Source organism: Mobula hypostoma, chromosome 5 (genome assembly GCF_963921235.1).
Source record: "Mobula hypostoma chromosome 5, sMobHyp1.1, whole genome shotgun sequence".
Taxonomy (NCBI): Eukaryota; Metazoa; Chordata; class Chondrichthyes; order Myliobatiformes; family Myliobatidae; genus Mobula; species Mobula hypostoma.
This window is the reverse complement of record NC_086101.1, coordinates 83277575-83297114: the sequence shown is the minus strand read 5'-3', so window position 1 is coordinate 83297114 and position 19540 is coordinate 83277575. Positions and strand designations below refer to the sequence as shown.

General features: G+C 37.0%; 2 protein-coding genes across 8 annotated transcripts in view; both read right to left on the bottom strand.

The window, feature by feature from the left end:
• The window catches only part of gtdc1 (glycosyltransferase-like domain containing 1), a 369108-nt gene extending 365490 nt beyond the window's left edge, over nt 1-3618 (bottom strand). For 3 of the 5 annotated variants that reach the window (XM_063048614.1, XM_063048619.1, XM_063048618.1), the window contains exon 1: nt 3516-3618. The gene's annotated coding sequence lies outside the window, so the exon portion shown is untranslated. Of the gene's footprint in view, nt 1-2195; nt 2208-3515 lie in introns of those variants that run through there. The other 2 variants (XM_063048615.1, XM_063048616.1) reach the window with 2 other exon arrangements.
• Nucleotides 3619-6343: 2725 nt separating this feature from the next.
• zeb2b (zinc finger E-box binding homeobox 2b) overlaps nt 6344-19540 on the bottom strand; it is a 149441-nt gene continuing 136244 nt past the window's right edge. Inside the window, exons 7-10 of one of the 3 annotated variants that reach the window (XM_063048613.1) lie at nt 19172-19280; nt 16408-18404; nt 12991-13171; nt 6344-12059 (exon numbers count right to left, since the gene is read on the bottom strand). In XM_063048613.1, coding sequence (XP_062904683.1) covers nt 11482-12059; nt 12991-13171; nt 16408-18404; nt 19172-19280 — 2865 coding nt within the window. In that variant the 3' untranslated portion in view covers nt 6344-11481. The remainder of the gene's footprint in view (nt 12060-12990; nt 13172-16407; nt 18405-19171; nt 19281-19540) is intronic. The other 2 variants (XM_063048612.1, XM_063048610.1) reach the window with 2 other exon arrangements.

Sequence of the window (19540 nt, the reverse complement as noted above, 5' to 3'; positions counted from 1 at the left end):
GGTGGATGTGGAGAGGAGGTTTCCTCTGGTGGGGGTATCCAAAACTGGAGGGCACAGCCTCAAAACTGAGGGGTGACCTTTTAGAACAGGAGTGAGGAGGATTTTTTGTTTAGCTAGAGAGTAGTGAATCTGTGGAATGCTCTGCCACAGACTGTGGTTAAAGCCAAGCCCATGGGTATATTTAAAGCAGAAGTTGATAAGATTACTGATTGGTCGGAGCATCAAAGGATATGGTAACAGGGCAGGTGCATGGGGTTGAGTGGGATCCGGGATCAGTCATGATGAAATGGCGGAGCAGACTCGAAATGCCTGAATGGCCCAAGTCTGCTCCTATCTCTTATGCATTAAGGCAATGGCAAACCATTTCTGTAGAAGAGTTTGCCAAGAACAATCATGGTCATGGGGAGATCATATGACAGGGCACATAATGAACGAATGAAATCTGCACCGTCACCACTTGCAAAGGAATGGCATTTCCTTCTGTAAAGATGATTCACCCTTCAGAATTCAGACACCGTGGAACTAACACAGGGATGGTCACAATCTAGATGGTAACTAGGAAGACAAGTGAGGTCCAACTCACAAGAAATCTGTAGGTGTTAATAAATTCCTTGGCTCGGTAGTATTCAATTACTTCCCTTCTACACTTGTTTTTTTTTAAATTTCATCTTCAACTAAAAATATCCAGATCTTATATGCTTCTTCGACCTAAATTGTAATTTTATCAATAAGTTTCAAAATAAGGAAATACTTGGCCAAGGTTATGAACCATACATAAAACAAGAAAGGTTCTTAAGGCAAATAGATACTCATATTTGCTCTCTGATTCCTCAAGAGAATTTGCTCATATTTTGCTGTCTGTTCTACGTGAATTTTATTTTTTTAAGAACAATTTTTAATCTATCTGGAAATCAAAAGCAACAAAAATAAAAAGTTTTTGGCTTATACCCTGCCTGGTGTTTTTTTTAAGCAGAATTAGGCCATTTGGCCCATCGTGTCTGCTCTGCCATTCCATCATGGCCAATCCATTTCCCACACAGCCCAAATCTCCTGCCTTTTCCCAATATCCTTCCATGCCCTGACTAATCAAGAATCTTTCAATCTCTGCCTTAAATATACATAAAGACTTGACCTCCACAGGTACCTGAGGCAAAGAATTCCACAGATTCACCACTCTCTGGCTAAAGAAATATCCCCTCATCTCTGTTCTAAATGGACATCCCTCTATTCCGAGGATGTGTCCTCTGGTTAGACTCCCCCACCATAGGAAACATCCCCTCCACATCCACTCTATCATGGCCTTTCAATAAGTTTCAATGAGTCCCCCCCCCCAACCCCACCATCATTCTTCTGAATTCCAATGAGTACAGGCCTAGAGCCATCAAACGCTCCTCATATGATAAGCCCTTCAATCCTGGAATATTTTCGTGAACCTCCTTTGAGCCCTCTCCAATGTCAGCACATCCCTTGTAAGATAAGGGGCCCAAAACCGCTCACAGTACTTCAAGTGAGCCTCACCAATGCCCAATATACATCTTTATTTCTATAATAAGCCTGAGTCTCCCATTTGGACTTTTTGTTTTAATACAAATTCAATCAACAGCACATACTCTACCTTCACTGTCATGTGTTTCAAACGCTGCTATTTGCTGCAATTGTAAATTTGGTAACTTAATAGGAAAGAATGATAAACATGTACATGAGCCTCAGCTGGAAACTTGATAGGTCAAAGGTTCCTACTGCAAAACAAAGCCCAGTGTTAGTCTAGGGTTAAAAAAGACAATTAATCTGTCATAAGGCCCAGCATTTGCTGAAAGGAATTTAATTTTCCTTAATTTAGGAAGGGCATCTAATTCAAAGGATTCTAGCATTCCCTGAGACAATAAGGGAAATACTTCGCTTTTCACGGTTTTGGGATTTTCCAAAACAGTTCCCATCCTATGAAAATACAACAAATATTGCTGACACGATTCAAACAGGTGGACTCTAAACATATGTAACTTGACAAGACAGAAAAGCACCATCAAAATGTTTTAAAAAAAACCACCCCTAATGCTGGCTTTAATAAAACAAAAAAACTGTCAATATGCAGCAGTAAAAAAAGTATGAAATGTAAATAAAAACTTTTAAAAAGTTTTGAAAACACTTAGTTCCAACTAAGTTGTTGCAACTAAAATATCATGCACAATACTTACCCTACAACAAAGAACTTGTAGTACCCTCTCATTTTTTGAAATTATCCTGTTATCCAGAGGTCACTTCCTCACAGGAACCACACAAAAATATCAGTATATCCTTTGGCAACAGTTGCAAGTTGCAACATTGTTTTTAGAAAAAGATAAATTACACATAAAACAGAGAGAAAAAAAAAGTGTATTTCTCCAGGGGTTTGGTTGACTTGTGGCACAGTGATTCTTAACACCTTCCCCCACCCTGGTCAAAAAAGTCCTTGTTTCCCTCCCTCTTGCAGTTAGATATTCCCAAAGGATTTTTTAAAATATTTAAAATATCTGACCACTGCTGAAACTAATGTACAAATTACATAAGTAAGTCAGAAGTCATATTCTTAGCTGTCATCTATAGTAATATTGAATGCAAGATATTTTTGAAAAATGGCAAGAAATCAAGTACATTTACTGTGTAATAAATACACAAAATACCAGAAACTCATCAAGCCAAGCAATACCTGTGGAAAAGAGAAACTGAATTAACACTTAAGATTGGAGACCCTTTCTCAGAAAGTCTCTCATTCGAAATGTTAACTTAATTTAGCTTTCCATAGATGCTGCTTGATCTTCAGACCTTTTTTTCTTCCAAATTTCCAGAACATGCATTTTGTTTTAAATTTACAGCATATTTTGTAAGGATGGGAAGCCAGGTCACAATTTCCCCATAAGAATTCATCCTTTCTTGGCAAGGTTTTAGACATTTTCTTTACCAATATTCGTCAGCCAACAGTACTGGTGAAATTTAGTTTGGATCATCCACCAACATTCTTCTTTGTGCTGATTCAAATTCGAATTTCAATCAGTCTGCAATGTATTTAAAACCAATTACCTCTAAACACGCATTTCACAGGAACTCTAACTGCAATATGGGCCGTGACTGTTAGTAGGGGAGCATTACGTTAGGGTCGCAGATTTCAAAACTGGAGCGCCTAATTTAAATAAGCCTACAACATTTTTCAAAGCAATTCCCTCCAGATAAGCCTCCTTCGGTTAATGCTGCACTAAGGACATACTTGCTTTTTAAAGACCCTATAGTTGTTCGGCAAATATTCAAATAGGGGTAATTATTCCATTCCAAGCCGCACGCACGCGGCCTCGGATACATACTCCAGGCGATCCCGAGGCTGTCCTCTGGGCCTACCACAACTGCTTCCCACCCCACTCCAACGCCGGAAAGCAAACCCAAACCCAGTGGGCAAGGCTGAATGGCGAAATACCCCATCGCCGTGCCCATTGCAACCGCAAGTTATCAGCACCCCTCGTCCCGAGCGCGAGCTGACAGCCCACCTGTCAATCACTCATTCCGTCTCCACGCTACCTCCTTCCGGCAGCTCGGTCACCATGGCAGCCACCGCCGGGCTCCCCTTTCCGCGTACCACCTCCTCCTCCCCGTCCCGCACTTCTGTAACAGCCTTAAAGCGGAATGCCCCGTTCCTAGATCCAAGGTGATAACCCGTGCGCGTTCTCCTGCAGAGAATGCCTCTGAGTTTTATTTATTTGCACCTCGTGCCCCTCAGGCCGGTGGTTATTTTGCCGGGGCTGGCAAGATTTCATTGCACCCGTTCAAATTGTCTTTCCCCACTTCGCTCCATAGTATTCAAAACCTTCCAAAAAAAAATAATAAAATCTGGGAAGTGTTACATAAAAAAAAGTTGGGGAAAATAATTTGGGCAGCGCAGAAAAACGGAATTGTCCCGATTCCATCTGTTGAGCACGCTGACTGTAGGGTACAGCATGATTTGGCAAGTGCTGTACAATTATAGACGCATCCAAAGCGGTTTTCTTCGTCCGTGCATGTCTCTTTGCTTGTCGTTATTTTAATCCATGCACTGCATCAGCTATAGTTATTTTAGAATTTTAAAAAAATAATCCGTTCCAGAATTCTTATGGTGACTGACTTTAGAGTGAAGATATGACATAATTCAATTGTTCAAATTAACTGTGAAAATTTATTTTTCTACCGACGAATGGCAAGACTATAAATGAGCCTTAAACTTGTAAGAAGGCTAAGTAAAAGTGGAATTTGATGTACCCATCATATTATGTTAAATTGATGCTGATAATATTAAGTTTGCCTCTGTACCTACTGGCATTATCAGCCTGTAAAACTTCCAATCATTGGCAGAAACAGACCACGCCCTAAATCTATTAACAAAATGCGAAAAAGCTGTAAATGGAGTCGAAATGAACTAATGTTAGATGTAACTTGCCTGCCTTTATTGCATTTTATTTTACAGGCTAAACAACATTTATGTTGTTCTTTGTTCGTTGGAAACTTGAGACTTCCTATAACACAGCGGTGACTGCACTACAAAAGTAGTTAGTGGGCTGTAATGTGTTCAGAAGTGTTCTGACAGGGTTCGGGAAAGTGATGCATAAGTACAGTTTTTTATATACTTTTTGTTAATGAATAGCATTGAATATCATATATTAGATTTCTGACCACCTGAACTTAAACTTTCTAATACTTCTCCCTCAAAATCTTGTGGAACGTCCACTGCCTACTTAAGAATTTTACATATTAAACCCCAGAGATTATTCTAAATGTGGGTCTCCCGTTAATCATGTGTTACAGCACAAGCATTGACATTTTGGGTTTTAATTTCCATCTAATACGAAATCGGTCCTGATATCAGAAGGTGCTCAGCTTAATTGTTTTCTCAAGTCATCAACGGACAACTGCCTTCAGGAAAGACCTTTCTGAGGTTCACTGGTTTGAATAAGTAGTTGTACTTCATAAATATGTACCTGTATGTACATAAATAATCACTGAACCTACCAAAACATTGTCAGGTTTTGCATAGGCTAGTTAGCTTCTAATACTGCATGGGGATCACTTACACAACCTGTAGAAGGGACTGAGAAAAGAGCAAAATCTGTCAAATAATTAAATGATAGTTCTTTTTTTGAAAATCACCTCTCTAAAAGTGGACTAGTTAATTAAAATGACATAACTTTTGGAAATAGTTTTTGTTTTGAAATTCTTTATAAGAATAGTTCTGTAGTTAATTGGAAGATAACTTGGTGTCAACTTCTGGTGTCAACTATGCTGGTTACCAAATTAAATGTTTACATGCGCTGGTGTAGTTTACCAAAAATGGGCCATAACTACAACCTCAATCACATCTTCCTTCTATTCTTTTAATAGTCCTTCTGACTCCCTAGAGTAAAATAGATTTTGATGTAGAAATTGAACAATACTTGTCACCATGTATTTGTTAGTATGGAATGTGAAATGTTTCTAAGAACAAAATAATGTACAAAATGAAATCTGGAAATATACAAAAGAATATATTAATACTAAATGGCATCATAAAGAAGAATGTGTTCATATTTTAGATTCAATCATTGTTCAGAACTTAAGATGTAAGCACAGTGCTCATTTTAAAGGTGTTTCCTGATGATACCTAACCTGCGGAGCATTTCAAAATGTTACTACAATCACCTAAAACATCGCTCACATCATATGCTTCAAAGACAAGTAGCTTGGAAAGGTACATTATTAATCATTCAAAGAAATATTTTTTTAATATCTGTGCTATTCCACTTCTTAAAAATGACTTGTTTTGAAACCAGAAATCCTTTAGGTATGTACGGTGCATACATGATTACGTAATAAATATCAAATTAATACTATTGAGGAACACTTTACCAGTCACACTTTCAACATGCTGGTGTGATATTCTTGTGTCAAGGCCATTTATGTTAAGGATGATAATAGATATAAATACGACCTTTTTTGTTTTTTTTTCCATTTAGTCCAATTTACATTCAAAGTGAGAGAAAAGTTGCCAGACAGCAAAAACTGCATGTGAGGTTATTAATAAACTTGAAATTACCTTGTTTATTATTTGAATTTCATGATTTCACAGGATGTTGTTTACCTTCACTTCAAGGATTTAAGAATATTTTTTCCAATTCTCCTTTTTAATGAAGGCAAATTAATAAAGCTTCCTTTTAGCCTGCCATCCATTAATATTAAACTATTAATGTGGTGTGTAAATTATAAAATCAATAAATTAGAGTCAAAGCAGTTGATACTGTAACAGCACTTTTCTCATCAAGGAAGACACTCTCAAAGGATATTATACATTCAATTAAACTGAAGTGACCCTGTTTATAACTTGTCTTGTGTGGTTTAACAGTATTTAGTCAGTGTTGTGCATATTAATTGTGCTTTATTGATTACAGTCGAATGCATCCGGCATATGTTTTAAAAATGGTTTACAGCTTGTACAAAATTCTCTCCATTAGATATGATGCATAAAGTAACTGCAATGTAACTTGCTGAGGAATTATTAAATGGCATTTTTATCATATTCAGATCACATGCTAAAATATCATTCTCATCACATCATCATTTGATCAAAGCATTTCTGTAATAATTTATTTAAAAAGTTAATTTTATATAATAAGTAAACTTTTGACTCCCTCATTCTTCAAATTCTCTGAATGACAATCTTCTTCATTTTGTACAGTGCAGATCAATTCTACACTAACATTTCTGTTCCAGTTGCATACACATCATTAGTCCCACTGTAAAATACATTTAACAGTTGTGATGTGACCGTGTGTTAGGACCCAAGATTGAAATTCTAATTTTCAGTAAGAAATCCCATTAATTTTGGTAGCAACACTTCTGATGGTAACAGCACATGCAGACACCATTGCGCATTTACAGCAGAAGAAAACAAATTTATTTAGTATTAGCTTTTTGTATTGCTTTATTGAATTTTTTAAAGGGAGCAATCTGAAGCCTAACTACATTCCAAATCATGAAGTATGTTTCTCGAAAAAGTAATGTGGACTGTTTAAATTGTATGGACTTCGTGGCTTGAATGTTAAGTGCAGTTCAATCATTTACTGAAACTGAAAAAAAAATCAGATGGTCCATTGTAGAATTTGTTCAAAACACTGATTTTATGCTGTTACCATTGGCACAGCTGTGTCCAGACTTCTTTAAAATTTGATGGAACAAGGCAACATGTCTTTGTTTTCTTTTATTAGATCACTATTTATAAACCTGCCTTTGCTGCGTTCTTGTTTAACGTGTTAATGACAGCATTCATGGGCTTTCTTCAGAAATGTTCACTCACACGTCCACACAGAATCCAATCAACTCTAGAAATCTTACTTCTATTTTTATCACTTTACAAACCTTTCTACCCATGTCCTAACAACAAACATGCTTAAGTACGAAAATAAATAAGATCTCTTTATACATGTTAGAACAGAGTACGCAATAACCTCTAAACCATTTTGAGGTTATTAATACGTTATCTGTTTGGTTATTTCCCACGGTTGGATTGGGAATTAAACTGATCTCTTTACAGTGATCCAAAGGGGATCATTTCATGTAATATTTTATATTATTGTGAATATAGGTAGTAACAAGAAGAAATCTGCTGTTGTATTAAGGGTCAAGCTCAAGGAAAAAAAATATACTTCTTCCTCTCCTTAGAGGGATTATAATATTATTATTCTCAAGGATTCTTGTGAGCTGATTCTTACAACTAAAAATCAATCAATCGTAAAAGAAATTACAGAACAAAATGAAAAAAAAACCTTAGATGGCAAAGGGTTTAAAAGCTTCACTTTATACTGCTTTATGGGCACTTTGAATGAAACATGTATATTTTACTACAGTCCTTCTTTTAAAGGCTCTTCTATTGCTATGGATGTTCAGTGAAAATATTACCAAAATGCTCCAGGCATTCTCCAACAGACATATAATCATCTTTACTACTTTTATTCTTGCAGACAATTATGTCCAAGCTATTTCACAGATCTTCAGAGAGCACTTAAACAACAGTCTTGTTTAAAGTGCTGTCCATATCCATACCTGCCAATGCAGTAAAGCATTAAGGAACAAAGCTTTTTCTCCCTTTAATATTGCGAACAAGTATTTAAGAAAATAAATGTAAAAATGCTATAGGGGACTTATCCTTGCATATTTATTTTGACTATTTTCCTAATGTCACAAGAAATGTATAATCACTGCTACACAGTCTCAAATCTGGTCAAGCAGAGAAGCTGCTCGAGCAGCCTTACAGAAACTCAGAATTCTGAGTGTACAAAGTAATGCCTTAAAAGTCACTAATGATGGTTTAAGATACTGTGAATGGTAAGAATCTACCTCCAATTATTTGAACAAATTGCTTGGCTATTATTGAAATCCCAAATGCTGCCTTCAATAGTGCACTGCAGGTTTTTAAATAAGGGAAGTTGAACTTGAGATTGAAACTTGCTTTATTTTGTTACCCTATGAATTACACTCTATCAGACTTCGTTGTCAATGCAATTATGGGATTCTAGTATATTTTTTGGTTGTGGGGAATGTAATACGAAGTAAAATCCTATGAAATTTTCAATCATTACAGTTCTGTGACTTCCCTTTAATTTAATATAAAATATTTTAAGTTCTCAGAAAATACAAGTAAAAAATTAAGAAAGGTTTGTTCAATGGGAAATTATCAATTCTTTTTATAGAAAGCTAGTATCTACAGTGCTATTAAAATGCAAAATCATAGCTGATGGTAAGAGAAATTCTTGTTAGTAGAAAAACTTCTATACCAACACAAAGTGTAAATGCACCTTATGAAGCATTTATGGGTTTTAAAATAAAAAAAATTAAGAAAAAGTGGTTACATTTTAAATGGTAGAGTGTTGAAGTAATTTTAGCTAGCTTGCTTACGTATAAAGCTGAATAGCTGAAAAGAATTTTACAACCTCAGGCAAGTCTGACATTACCTTTTTTAATTGGATTTTGTAATGGATGTCTTTTAAAAGTCTTCCTCTCAACTTGCACCAGTAAGAAATTGATGTTTTGTTTTAAGACACCAATCAATTAATTGGTATATTCCTGAGATCAACTTAAATGAGCTGTAAAAGCCATTTAAAATCAATGGTTTGGCAGTTCAAAAAAAACTGCACGTCAATCACAATCACTAGTCCTTTAGATATCATCTGATCTCCGATTTGTCTTCCTTACATGTAATGTATCTTAATCGCCTACTGGAAATTCAGACTTAAGTGTAACCAGACCCCAGTTACAATATTATGGAGGCACTGTTCAAATGACTATGACCTATTCCTTCAAGAAACCCACTCTCTTTATTTCAAAAAAGGCAGTAGTTCATTTTGTTCAGCCTGTATTATAAAGTGATGAAGCTGTGTGCACAACTTTAAAAGTACTGTATCCTTAATCAAAAGCTCAATATTGATTTTCCTTCAAATTAATTACTACTAATAAAATCTAGATGTGTCTCTTTAAACAAAGTCCTTGTTTTATGCACCAGTTGTGTTACATTGCTTGACAGTGCTTTACACCTTATTGGAACAGTGGATGAAAGAACGTACCCTGCAGGTCTGGGTGCAGATCACCTCTAAAGCATGAATCAACAAAAAAAACAGGCTACCCCCATGGAATAAATCTCCTTCGTGCAACGTCAGTTTTATACAACGTGTCCAGCACTCATTTAGTCACTTGTTTTCCCCTCAGCAAGCTTATGAAATAAATCCAACCATATAATTTTGTTTATTTTGAGATGGTGAGAGAAATATAAAAGTGGACATTGAGTGAAATAAATAGGACGACAATATAAATTTTAAGTTAATAAATATTTTTTTTGTTAACAATGCTATGGATGAAAATGTAATTCTTTATGGTTTGAAGACAATCCTACAGTTAGGAAGGAAACATTATACATTATTATGCACATCTGTTTGCTGTAGTGATGTCCATAGAACCTTAAGCTGCACGTAACAGGTCCTAGTTTGGCTACATTTTATTCGAGCATGGTCATTTCAAAGAGAAATTACAAATTGAAAATTTAATAATACTTTTACAAAGACAATTCAGGAAAGATTTCTGTCATGGTATCATACATTGTATTTTAACAGTCCCTCTTTTTTTTTAGCTAAAAAACAGATGAAGAAAGTGGAATTTTCAGTCGAAAATACAGTGTTTTCACAAGATCGTATCAAAAGTTCTCAAATTTGGAATCCAGTAATTGGAAAACAAAATAAAATAATAAATCGAAAATTCGTATCTCACAATTAATGTTTGAAAACACAATAAATGCTCTTCTCATTACGTAAAATTTGCCCAAATGATCAACCTCATGTTCCTTTACTAAAATATATCTATATATTGAAGAACTATAATACTGTACACTACAGTATGAAATAAATAAAATTAGGAAATATAAAATGAGCAACATAAATAAATGTTATTTGACCTAAAATAAAATGAATGCAAATTGTTGCAAAGTTTGGTGTAATACTGACAAGTTAATGAACAAAAAAAGTACAGAAAATTGCACAAACATACGTATGTAAACTAAGGAACTGCTGCCTAGATTCTAATACTGACATGGGTGCTTCAAAGAACAGGGTGAGCTGTTTAACACTGAAGCTGGTGCAAGGTAACTTTAGTTACCTTAATTTAGCACTATACAAGGATGGCACTTGCAGAACACACAGATTAAAAGGTTTGCATATAAGGCTTTTTAAAACCACCTTTCAAAAGGCTTTCTCCACCTCCTCTGCCTCTCTCTCTCTCTCTCTCTCTCTCTCTCTCTCTCTCTCTCAATCGCTCACGCACTCACGCTCTCTCGCGCGCTCTCTCTCTCTCTCTTTTCCTCCATAGCTGGGCCACTTTAAGACTTCATTTTCTGAAAATTACACGTGCATCATTTCATGATCCTTCAAAGAATTCTTGGGAACCTAAAATATTGTGTGGTTGCAGAATTAGGCCTAATGGCTCGGTCAAACTACGAACAGTCCACTAAAATACTGCATGTATGGGTAAAAGCACAAGCATTTCATTTTCAAGTTGCTCTTGTGTAATAATATACATAGGTAGAAAACACAGACAATACATTGTAAAATTTTGTGTAGTAATACAAGTGGCATGTAATGCAATATACTCCAATATTTTGTGCTAAAAAAAACTATTGACAGAAGGGTAATTTAGGCTGCTGGAACCACACATTTTTTTAGGCCCTAACACTGAACATTTTTTTTTTGCATAATGCAACTCTTCACAACCCAAACTTGACTAATTCGTCCTAACACTGTCTTGTTTTTTTTCTTTTTTTTCCTATTTTTTGCATCTGACAGACTGCCCCATCTGTCCAACACTCAGGCTTCCAGGAAGCATCAGGCACGTGCATGTACAGCTTAACACAGCAGTGTTTCAAGCAAGTAACAATACTACTGGAAGAAGTAGGAAGCTAAAATGCAGTAGTTATTATATGCCATCTTCCACGTTGTCTTCATGTTCTGATTTGGTTTCCGTTTTCTCGTCAACTGAGCTATCGTCCATTGAGTGGTCACCATTCTCCTCTTCATCTCTTATTGTGTCCTGATCTGTATCCATGCTTTTATTTTCACTCTCTTCTTCTTCCTCTTCGTCAAATTCCTCTTCCCCATCTTGTCTGACCAGTTTCTCCTCATCCTCTTCTCCTTCTTTTTCCTGCTCTCGTTCACTCTCCACCTCTCTTGACATGCTTTCTCGCTCCTCAGAGTCTGAGTACCCCTGAGGAGTAATGCTTTGTAAGTAGGGCCGATTCATCAGTAGCTCCGCAGGTTCTAAGTGGCCCTTCTGACGGGCCTCTCGCTCGGCTGCTTCCCTTTCCTCTGCCTCCCGCTTGCAATAGGAATATCTATGGTTCATGTGTTGTGAGTACGATCCTGAGTGTGAAAAGCGTTTGCCACACTTGTCACACTGATATGGTTTCTCACCAGAGTGCAGTCGTGAATGTTCAATAAGATGATGCTTGTGTTTAAAAGCTTTCTTACAAATTTGACATTGATGTGGCCGCTTTCCTAGAAGAGAAAAAGAAACACAAGCGAAAAAAAAAGATTAGGCTATAATGCTAAAATGTTCCAATATGATTTAATAACCTTATAATAATTTGTATACCTTTGGCGGATCTCCAAGCACATGTCAAAGTGTCAGAAATTGTCAAGTGTCCAGAATTACTGTCAATCATAACTGTCAATGGTACTACAGATCATTTTTCCTGCCCTAAAGCTGAACAATGTTTTGAGCACAGACTGTCTGTACTTTTGAAAAGACAATTTACAATTTAATGTAGTCTTTTTTAAAGTTCTAGTAAAAGATGTGAAGGTTTTTAAGTTACTAACAGGGAAGATTCCTGTCAAAAATGGAAAAGGAATGATTTTTTTTTCTAGAAAGCAGGTGTAAGGAAAGAAAAGAAAGAGGTATATTTATAACAGTATCAAGTTATGATACACACTTCATTTTTAACCTATGTAATTGAGAGTAGCTACTTTGGCATTTCAGCCAACGTATGACCAGAGTTTGGAACTTGCAGCCTTGGCCAAACAAACATCTGGCTAATTCCGCACCATAAATAGCACTGGAATCCATTCAACACCTTCCATAGCTGCAATAGTTGAAGGAGAACTCAAAAATAGACATAACTGCAAATCGTTGTCAGCCGAACACTACAGGACAATATGGAGGACAGATTACTTGAGCATTATTTAAAGTTCCCCATCCTTAAAAGATGTAATGTCATACTCCTCACCCCACAACCCATGTGCAGACACAGTTCATAACTTTAACTCTTGAATCATATTAAATAGCCTTAAGTCTCGCTTTGTAAAAATAAAACCAGTGAACCAGGGAATTAAAAAAAAAGAATTTTTATTTTGTTTTTAGAATGGAGATGTGAGAATAAAATCAAATGGTTAATAAGTCAAGCAAATGAAAAGAAGAAAATGAACATACCTGTGTGCTCATATTTATGTCGCAGAAGGGAACTGCTTTTCTGGAATGTTTTGTCACACAAGTCACATGCATACATGCCACTTTCTGTCTTCTTGATCTTCTTTCGGGACAGACAAGAATCTGAATCTGTCATGTCATCCAAGCCTGACATGTAATCTGTGGTTCCATCAAGCAATTCCCCCTAAGATAACATACATTTTTATAAGCAAACCTACTGACCTCCAACACAAATAAATATCTTCTGCAGTCTCTTATGATTTCATAGCAGGAAAATGCAATGCGATACATATAACATTTAATTTACATGAATCAACTTTGCTAAGGTATTAAATCTGAGATGCAAGATACATGCATTAATGTATTAAAGGCAAAATATAAATGAGGTGCATATGCGCGCGTGCTTGAGTGTGTTTGTGCATTGTGTAAAATAAATTTCTCCCACTAAGGAACACTTAACTGGACACCCCAAATATATAACTATTATTTACTAATAAAATTTGCTCTGCATGTAGTCTGTGCAACTAGCTAGTAACGTTCTTTATCAATTCTGATTAGACACTTGTAGCAATTATATTAAGTATATTCATCCTATATGGTTATGATCTGTTCTTAATACAAGGAGGTTGATGAGAAGGCTCCGTAATTACTATGAAAACGACTCCTTGTATGTGAAAACAGGATTCCTTTCAACAGTAACATACAGGAAGATGTGCATTACTGCATGACAACATTCATTTTGGCATGAGATGAAGTGCTAAAAGTAATCTAAAGTGTAGAAATGCACATGCACCTTCCCATTTTGTTAATTCCATTACATTTCACTGACAGAGATGTATTAATTAATACCTGAATAAGTTAAAATTAACTAACTGGTCTGAATGCATTTGCCAAATAGGACAGCTGCACCGTCAAAATGGAAAAGAAAAGAGAGTAAATATGAATTACGTGTTGTTACATTCAGTTTACATACACCTTTCTACATGTCACTGTAACTTTTATGCAGTGTCATATAATACCTGGTTCTCACTTTAAAAGCTTTAAAATACTCATTAGCTTCACTCAGCAATAACATTGAAAGACTAAAAATACCAAATATTCTCAGTTGTGTATGTATTATTCAGTGCTGTGGACTTACTCCAAATGAAAGTAGCATTTTATTTGCAGAAGCATCTTTCTATAAGCAGAAAGATAACAAAGATTGATTTTGCAGTGGGCCAACATTTGCAAAATGTCTGATAATCCTCTACCCAATGTCAGCAACTTTGGCATTTCCACATGTACAGTATATAGGAATGTTTATATGTCTCATCTGTGATTAGCTGTTTGCCTCAGTTTCTCCAAATGTGCTTCAATGCCAAGCATCATGGAGTTTAATGTGACAGCCTGAAGTTGCAGAGATTCCTCAGCATTTATACTGGAAACTCTGTGCAAAGTGACACGCCAGATGCAGGGAGTGATTTGCCATGCATTTCAGTGAAAGGGAATGGCAAAAAAAAAAGAGGAGAAATCTGGTTAATTTAGAATATTTTTTATTGTTGTTGTATTTTAAAATGCAGTATATCGAAAAATGCATCTCATGTCTTTAATATTTTTTGATTGCTCTTGAGTGAATCATTCAGAATTCCACAGTTTTCGTTAAGTTGGAGGATTGGAATGCGGGGCTTGTTTGCATTCCCATGTGATTTCATTGCGTGTGAGACCCTGTCGCAGCACAGAACCTCCCTGTGGGGGACCTGGCAGGCTTATGCTTATGGGTTGTCATGGTTTAGGTCGGCTAAGTTAAGTTCAAATATTATTTGAAATTCAGCAGGGAATGTGTCATATAATTGCCATTTCCAGTCCAGTATGATTTATAAGACAAGATCAATTTTAAATTGTCCTCAATGATCAATATATTAATTAGCTATGTAACATAACCAGTGATTTATATATAGTATATATTATATATATATATGTTATGTTCAGTCTAAGTGTGAAAAAAGTTCATGAGGTAATGGTAGCACCTATCCTATTATTAAACACAAGTTTGCTTCATATAACAGTGACATTAAAGGTTGTATACTGTGCAAACTTCTAAAAATGAATTGTTATTTTAAAATTACTCTAATGTAATGTGTTTTTACCTAGAATTACATTCAGCACAGAAATATATTATTTAGCCCAGACATCCCATATTTCCTCAGCTAAATTTACTGACTTATACCTCTATTTATTCCTCCCTCAAATGCTTGACCAGCATCTTCAAATACTTCTACATCATTTGTTTCACCCACCCTATCTTACTGAGTTGCACATTCTCTGGGCAAAGATATTTCTTTTGCATTATTTGGGTTTCTTGCTCACTATCTTACATTGATGTTCTGTGCATTCCTTCTGAAGCCACTCTGTCAAAAAAACAGCATGTAGAATCGTAGAGCACAGGAGCATGCACTTAAGTCCATGGTAGCTGTGCCAATAATTATATCTACACATGATCAATATCCCTCCATTCCATACATATTCATGTCCCTGTCTAAATGTCTCTTAAATGCCACTATATTCTGCTTCCACAACTACCCCTGGAACTTCTTGTGTAAAAAAAATGTACCCTGCACATAACACCTTAAAGATATGTCCTGTGGTAATTGACAGTTCTACTCTGGGAAAATTACTCTGACTATCTACTCCATCTATGCCTCGCATAATCATATGAACTTCCATCATGTCTCCCTTCACCTGCAGTGCTGCAAAGAAAACAACTCCAGGTTTGTCCATCCTCTCCTCTCATAGCTGATACTCTCTAGTTCAGGCAGTATCTTCGTAAACGTCTTCTGCACTCGGATGCATGACATAATTTTATGATATAAGTGAGTGATGATAACCTGATTCTGATATGTGTCTCTATAGTGGGCAGGGAGAGGGGAATTATGGTTGGGAAAAAGGGAAGGGAGGAGGAAGCATCTTTAAAGAGAGACATTCTTTAAAGATCAATAAACCAATTATTTGGAATCAAATGACCTTGCCTAGTGTCTCAGGACTGGGTGTGTCTACACCTCCCCTGGCATTCCTGCTCTGCCACTAGCTCCACAGCACTCCACCCTCACCAGTCCCAATATCCTTTGCTCCCACTAGATTTATAAACTTGCGCTCCACTCCACATTGACAAATACAATACTGAACAAAATTTTTAAGTATCCTAGCTATATAAATGTGCCGAAGATTTTTGCACAGTACTGTATGTGTAAATTGTCCTTGTGTTGGTCATTTTCTGCCAATTAGTTGATCCTTTTGTCACAAAGAATGAAGCAAATAGCAAGAAACCATTCTAATATTGTGATCATACTATAACTAAAGCTTCTTATCCATCTATCATAACATTCGATGCATCTTTTCATCGAAGTTTGAAAAGATGCGACAGAATCATTTGGTTGCTATTACCTGGAACGTTTGCTTTCGTTGGTACTTTCTTCTCTGCTGCATTTCTGCAAAGTTAGCTGCACCTGTTGCATATGTGTAGGCCATATGTGGGAGGAAGCCCATTTGATCTAGCCCTGGGTACGGTCGCAGATTTGTAATATTATTCTGGACCGAAGGCATGAAAGCAGCTGAGGGAAAAGCGTTTTGTGGTGGAAGAGCTGTGTACAAAGGTTTGGCACTAAATGGATTTGTACTATATACTGGCTTAGTGCTTTTATCTAAGGTGTTGTTCATATTAGGTAATTCCTTCTTTAGGAAAGTCAAGTTCAAGGGCTCATCTGGATTCTCTGATGGATAGGAAATACTGTTATGGTCAATGATAACACTATTGGCTTTATTTCTTATTTTTCCCGTGACAAGGCTTTTATGTTCATTCTTTTGTCTTGGCAAAGACAAGTCCAGTGGCTCAGCCTGAGGCTCTTCTGAAGAAAAGCTGTTTGGAGTGTATGAGCTACTATGGGAGTTCTTAGAGGAAGTAGAGGAAAGATTCAAAGGGGAAGGAGTATTGCTCCTTGAGTGGTCCATCTTATCACCAATGGGTTTAATACTGATAAACTGAGATTTATTAAGCCTGAGAGGTGCATCACAATTAGTAACACTGTTGTGCAGTTCTGCTATTGAAGGTGATGTTATTGAGTCCATCGGCTTTAACGCTGCTGCTGGAAGCTTAGCTGACAGACAGTCTTTATTTATGAAAGTCTCAGTGGTAGTCAGTGCCAACTCAGCACTGGTCCGTTCCAGTGTTGGTGACCTGGAATGGGAGAATTGACAGAGCTTCCTTTGCTCAAACCATTCTTTTACAAAATCCTGAGGGAGGCCAACAGCAATGGAAATTTTCAGTAGTTCTTCAGAATTTGGCTCCATATTCATGGCATAATAAGCTTTTAATACAGACATGTGGTCCTTATAAGCATTTATGGGGTTGGGAATATTTTTTTCTGAAAGGAGGGAGGACAACATATACGCATGCCTTTCACCCAGCATCCCTGGTTTATTTGACGTCACAACTTCATTGGGCTGAAGCACAGCTTTGATTTCTTCATTCATCTTGCACATGTAGCGTTCGTGCTGATGTAAGGGAATGGGACCAGGGAAAACCTCCCTGCAGAACTGGCAGGAGTAAGGGGACACATGGTTGTTTTCAAATGTCTTTTCATCCATGCCAAGATCTAAAGCTGAACAGCTCATGTTCCGTAGCCTGTCTTTTTTCAAATTGTTCATTTGCCTTTGCGAGTCCGTGTTCAAACTCTGAAGACAAGCTTTGGCTTCATTCACCTTCTCTAGTGTGTAGTCGATAATACTTTTAGTGGCACCATTATGGCTGACTACTGGAAGACCGACTGATGGCATAACAGGGGAGGTAATTCCTTGCTCCTCAGCCAGGGAAGCTTGAGATTGTGGCTCTTTCACGTGATAACCTTTAAGTCTTGAAATCTCTTCAGATTTGCAGTCCATTTTTTGTCTACACACAGTATTGTCAACAATTTTGAGGACTTTTTGGACTTCACTTAAGTTACTGTTTGCTACATTTGGAAAACCCACTACTGGTGCTTCCATGCTTACGCCAAAGTGCTGCATGGGACTCAGAACTGAGCTATTGATTGACATTGGGCTGCCAGTTCCTACCCCACCATTTGGGAAAGAGCCAAATCCATGGGAAGCCATCATAGCCTTGTAGTCATTGAAATCTAATGGCTCTGTCTTGATTTTAAGTAGTCCTGTCTGGTCAGGAATACCAAGTGGCTTGCCATTCTCCAGCTTGTGCCTCAACTGGGTAATTGCTGAATTGGTAGGGGAGGAGGAAGCTGAAGTAGGAGAGGAGCCCGGTTTTAAGCTGGGTCGCATCCTGCCATTGACTGAAATCAGGCCAATGCACTTCTTGCTACTGATGTGTGAGCTGTAGGAACCGGAATGAGAGAAGCGCTTCTTGCAGTTTGGGCACTCATATGGCTTTTCACCTGAAAAAGAAGTATTGAAACATTAAATGTAAATATGCATAATTTTTGAGAGCAATGTCAAAAACATAGTATTCATCAAATATAATGAGTTGCGTATAAGGGAGAAGATTTAATATTACTTCCTCCAACATAACGACATATTCTGGATCACTGCATTTTTCATGCCTTAATAATAATTGTTTCATACTAAATGGCATAAAAATAGGGCAGCATGGTAGCTTTACAGTACCAGTGACCTGGGTTCAATTCCCACCGCTGCCCGTAAGGAGTTTGTACATATATTCTCCCTGTAACCACATGGGTTTCCTCCAGGTGCTCCAGTTTCCTCCCACAGACCAAAGACGTACCAGTTGGTAGGTTGATTCATCACTGTAAATTGTCCCGCGACTAGGCTAGGGTTAAATTGGGGATTGTTCGGTGGTGTGGCTCAAAGGGCCGGAAGAGCCTATTCTGCATTGTATCTCAAAAAAATTGATAGATAGACAGATAAATAAATAAGTAAGAATAATTTAACAAATATGACTTTATGCTCTGCAGCTCACTTTACTTGAGTCATATTTCAGGACAAGAAATCGACTGTTCCCTTAAGACTTCCCGGATAATAATTTTAACGGACAGATGTCCTGTGGAGTACACTGAGTTCTCTTCCTTAAGTTCCAATGGTTCTGGCAGGTGAAACTCCACTCTAAACTTTTTTTTTGCAAAACTTCTGTTCACCATTCAAAGTACAACTTTTTAACAGACAGAAGAAGAAACTCGGGGCTTACCACTATGAATTCGCAGGTGTTCCTTCAGATGGTGTTTGTACTTAAAGGCCTTGCCGCACTCTGTGCATTTGAACTTGCGATTACCAGCACCATGGGTCAGCATGTGGTGCTGTGGAAGGAAGGTAATGAAATGAGCCTTCTGCCGACCTTAGAGAGATTTGTGAATGGTCACAGCTAACAGCACAGCTTGTTAAATGGATGTATTTACATGCAAGCTTCCGAACCTGTTTATCTTTCACATAATGGTTTTTCAAATAACTTGTATAGAGTTTAGGTCTAATAATACATGAATTAAAAAATGCTGCCATAATAGTTATGACATCACCTCTAATGTCTGTCCTCATGTAACAGTTTATAATCTGATGGATA